Raw genomic sequence first — 4,338 nt, 5'->3', positions numbered from 1 at the left:
ACTATTTGAACCCTTGGTCCTTTTGTTAGACCAAAAACGCATCAGGCATGGCCCTTATGGCGCATCAAAGAAGGATCTCAAGCTTCAGCACATTTGATCCATTTGATCAATCAACCTGGCATCCATGAGAACTGGTTAGTAGTGGGTAGTTCTTTCTACGGTTCTCTCCACCACTTCTGAATTGACAATATAGTAGCATTACCAAAAAGTTACTCTTCTTGGTACTTGTCTACCCAGAGCAGTGTAATGAACACCGTAGATCCATTTTCACTATTTACATGAGATTGACAGTAAAAAGTAGAAATGTGGACACGACACTGAAAAAATCAGCATGCGAACAAAAGATGCCAACTAGTCAAACATTGCTCAGATCTGCAGCCAAGATAATGGAGTACTGACATCTTGATCTTCCTTTCCGCCCATGAGCTTGCTTCTAACTTCAAGGAATGCTTTAACGAAGTCAATGTTATTGTTCAATCCCCTAGTTTTCATACAATCCTTAGCTATTCTTTGAGGTCTAGCATAATACGTCACATTCCTGGCCATATAAGAATATGAAACCACTGTGGCCATGGGAAACTTATAAAGCAACCATAAACAAATGTATTGCTGGCAACGAAACTCACTTCTTTTAATCTTGAATTAAAAGCTTGATGAATTGCTACATCGACGCAGTCCGTAATCTTCCAAAGAATTGTTTGTTGGCAAAATGCCCACACTATGATCTGTGCTACTAAGTGATACCGTATCATCATCCACCCCAAGCATGGCAAGGGTGAGATGGGTTTGTATATCATGCCCCCCCTGATTTTCTACAATGTCATCCTCATCTGAAGTATCCATATCCTTGATCAATGTATTCTGGCACCACGTCCATTCAGTCCTCTCATCTTCTCCTTGTAGTAGTTTTAAAATCTGCCATTAATCATATCTTGGTATTAAAGAGTAAGCAGAGATGAACAGATGTGGTTAACATAGAGTGTTTTATAGCTAAAAGAAAATGTAAGAAAAATTGCACCCTAAAGTAATTTTTGCAGGTAAAGAATACCCTCAAAAAACACACGAGGTAGTAAAAACAAGCCCCTGAAGCATATAGAAATGAATAGAGGAAGATAAATTACTCGGCTCATGCAAGGACGGTAATGAGATGTTTCCCTTAGACAAAGCGTAGCAGCAAGCATCATTCTATGCATTTCATTTGTATCATAAACATTTTGCAAACATTTGTCAGCAAGACTTTCCATATTCCCATCCTGTAAGAGTGGTCTTGCCTGGTTTCAACATTTACAGAAGGTTAAACATGAGCCCCTAATAAGGATAATCAATATAAATAAACATGAAGAAGAGAGTTAACTATAAAAACCAGGACTTACCCACATAATCAGGCTTTCTTGACCCTTGGGACTTGTTGTATCAATTCGCTTCCTTCCAGTTATTAGCTCAAGAAGGACCACACCAAATGCATACACATCCGTCTTCTCATTAACCTTTCCATAAACAAAGTATTCTGGAGCAAGATACCTGTCAAACTACAATCACAATTAGTGAATTTACAAATTGGATAGCTTTAATCTGAAAATAGCCAATCGAAACTGGGAAGATGCTTACATACCCAAATGTTCCTAAAACATCGCTGCAAGTGATATATGAAGATGTTGGTGCCCACCTTGCTAGCCCAAAATCTGACAACTATTATAATAACACGCACATTAATTCTGTTGAAATTTTTCATTAGTGCAGAATTCCAAGTTTCAGTTTACAAGTCTAGATCACTAAGATCTCTTCAAATACTGAATTGTGCAATTTAGTCTTGATTCTTCTTGCAGTAAAAAGATTTATACCTGTGGTTCAAACTCTTCAGAAAGCAAGATATTGGAAGACTTTACATCTCCATGAATGACAGATTGAGAAAAGCCATTATGCAAGTAATCTAATGCTTCAGCAACTCCTACAGCCACTTTTAATCGCACTTTCCAAGGAAGTATTGGCTTTTCCTCTCCTCCTGAAAAATATATACATAGTCAATAGCTAGGACTATAATCAAATCTCAGAAAAGAGAAAATGAAAGACCCTGCCATACAATACATAACACTATGATGCTTAAAACGTACTACTTCTTAATATTTCTACACGATTTCATGATTCTTAAAATGCAATACTATTGAGTATATACCATGGAGATTCTCTTCAAGGTTTCCTCTGGATACAAAATTATACACCAGAAGGCGGTTAAGGCCTTCTGCACAGTAACCGATAAGTGTAATGACATGGTTGTGCTTCAATAGAGTAAGAATCTCAACTTCAGAAAGAAGCTCTTGCTCTGTTTTGGATGATGAATTCAAGATTTTCACTGCCACCGACTGTCCATCAGGAAGAAATCCTCTGTACACCTTACTGCAGCCTCCTCTTCCTATAAAATTCCCTGCAAGAATAAGGATGTTACATAATTGAATTGAGTTCACAAGGTTAATATACATTTCAAGGGAAATTTCCCATTCAAAACAGAAGCACAGAAATGAAAAACTCCATGAGGAAAACTACAAATGCAACCTGTTGAAAAACTAGAAGTAGCAGATTGCAACTCCTGATATGTAAAATGCCTGCAGGTTTTACTTTGACAAAGGAACTCTAATCTCCTTGCCAAACAATTTTCTTCTCGATCAGAATCATTCTGCTGACTGCAAGGAAACCCTTCTTCTTTAGAGCATGCTTCAATTGGTGCTACCTCATTTGAAGACCGAGCTTCATGTTCATAGTTGCAAACCTTCTGCATAATCTATCCTTTCAAATGAAGCTCTCCAGTTGCCTGTGTAAGCCTATTTGGCAACTGTAGTGCCCATTCAACTACAGATGTTTGTTTTGATGTAGACTGTGGAGTAGGAAGCTTGGTCAGTGAATCGGCTCCACGTAAGAGCGGCCATCCAGGTACTGATTCTCCTTTCTCTGTAATCAGTCCCGAAGTCGCCCTTTTGGGAACCTTTTGGTTAAGAACTACCCACTACTAACTAGTTCTCATGGATGCCATAACAAAAGGGAGAAGCATGCCAAGGAAAATGGCATGAGTAAAGAAGAAATTGAAAAGGAGATTTATGAGTTGAAGGAGAGATTCAACATAGTCAAAATGAGGCTTGAAAGAGAATACCAAAGGTAGAGATGGGACCTAAGGAAGAAGGCCAAATTACTTGTCAGAAAAAAGATTTTAAGAGGAAGACCCCTAAAGCTAGAAAGCTAGGGAGGAAGATGAAGCACCTGTTGAGCCTAAAGTTGAATTAGTTCACTATTTTGAACCAGAGCAGGGAATAGTCCTTGATGATGAGGAAGATGTTGAAGAGAGACTATTAGAGAGTCTCATGGACTGCATAAAGAGTTCAAATCAACATATGGATTTGTTGATAGAAGATATGGTGGAAAAAGCATCATAACAGTAGAGGGAGCTACACAAAGAGGATGTCGATGAGACAATAAATGAAAGTCTCATGGGAGGTTAGCTAGAAGTGCTCGTAACATATATACCATATGGGGCTAAAGAGCTTGGTGATTATGATACTGATGCTATGTGTATAGATGCAGATGATAAGGATTTTCAAGAGGGACAATCATTCATAGTTGTCATAAGAATAGAAGAAAGAGAAGGAGTACCTTCCTAAAGCATGGAAGGAAGACAAAATTTGATGTTGGAGGCATCAGAAGAGGCCAGGTAACCTTTTATTTTTAAAATTGGTGAATTTTATGTGAATGCATGCTTTGCATGTGAGGAGAATGGATAACTGGTCCAAAAGGAGAACGAGAGCACTAAATTGATCCAAGAAATCCAAATTGAGGTAGTAGATGCTAGACAATCCTCAAGGAAGGATGAGTTTCCAAAAGGAAAAAACAATGCATAATGAAGCCAAGATAACCTTGCAAGCAATTTTCAGAAGTGACCATGGATCCTAGCAGCCATGTGAAAGATGGATAACAAAACCAAGTTTATGTTAAGACAAGGAAGGAGGCAAAATTATCCCTCAAATGTCATTAAGGAGGAGGCCTTGAACAATCAAAGAATGCATCTATAAGAGAGAAATTGTAGAAGAGGGGATGAACAACATCATGATGCAATGTTCTTTAGAGATCAGTTGATCAATCCAAGGTTTAAGGATTGGCTTGAGTAACATTGTTCAAAGAATGCAATCAATAAGACAAAAGGTGTCGAGCTTATTGCTGCAACTGGAGAGCTTGGTTCAACAACAAGAATTATGAATGTTGGCACCCAAGGTATAGTACAATTAACCACAAAGAGAGACTCATTGTACTTAGTTGTAATATATAGACTGTTGTATAGACACTCTATATAACAGT

At 38.1% G+C, this 4,338-nt stretch overlaps 1 protein-coding gene across 1 annotated transcript; it reads right to left on the bottom strand.

The window, feature by feature from the left end:
* Positions 1–642: 642 nt before the first annotated feature.
* LOC149219681 (protein kinase STUNTED-like) lies at positions 643–2,773 on the bottom strand. The gene is made up of 7 exons (XM_089386886.1): positions 2,551–2,773; positions 2,174–2,422; positions 1,842–2,002; positions 1,613–1,689; positions 1,374–1,521; positions 1,122–1,271; positions 643–915 (listed from the first exon to the last, which is right to left on the bottom strand). Exons 1-7 carry the CDS (start codon positions 2,771–2,773, stop codon positions 643–645), a joined length of 1,281 nt encoding a protein of 426 aa, XP_089243012.1.
* Between the last annotated feature and the right edge of the window lie 1,565 nt (positions 2,774–4,338).

The sequence above is a fragment of the Pinus tabuliformis genome, chromosome Q, assembly GCF_031772625.1.
Source record: "Pinus tabuliformis cultivar Carrire ecotype Pingquan chromosome Q, CPIR1, whole genome shotgun sequence".
Lineage (NCBI taxonomy): Eukaryota > Viridiplantae > Streptophyta > Pinopsida > Pinales > Pinaceae > Pinus > Pinus tabuliformis.
This window is presented reverse-complemented; position numbering and strand designations above follow the sequence as displayed.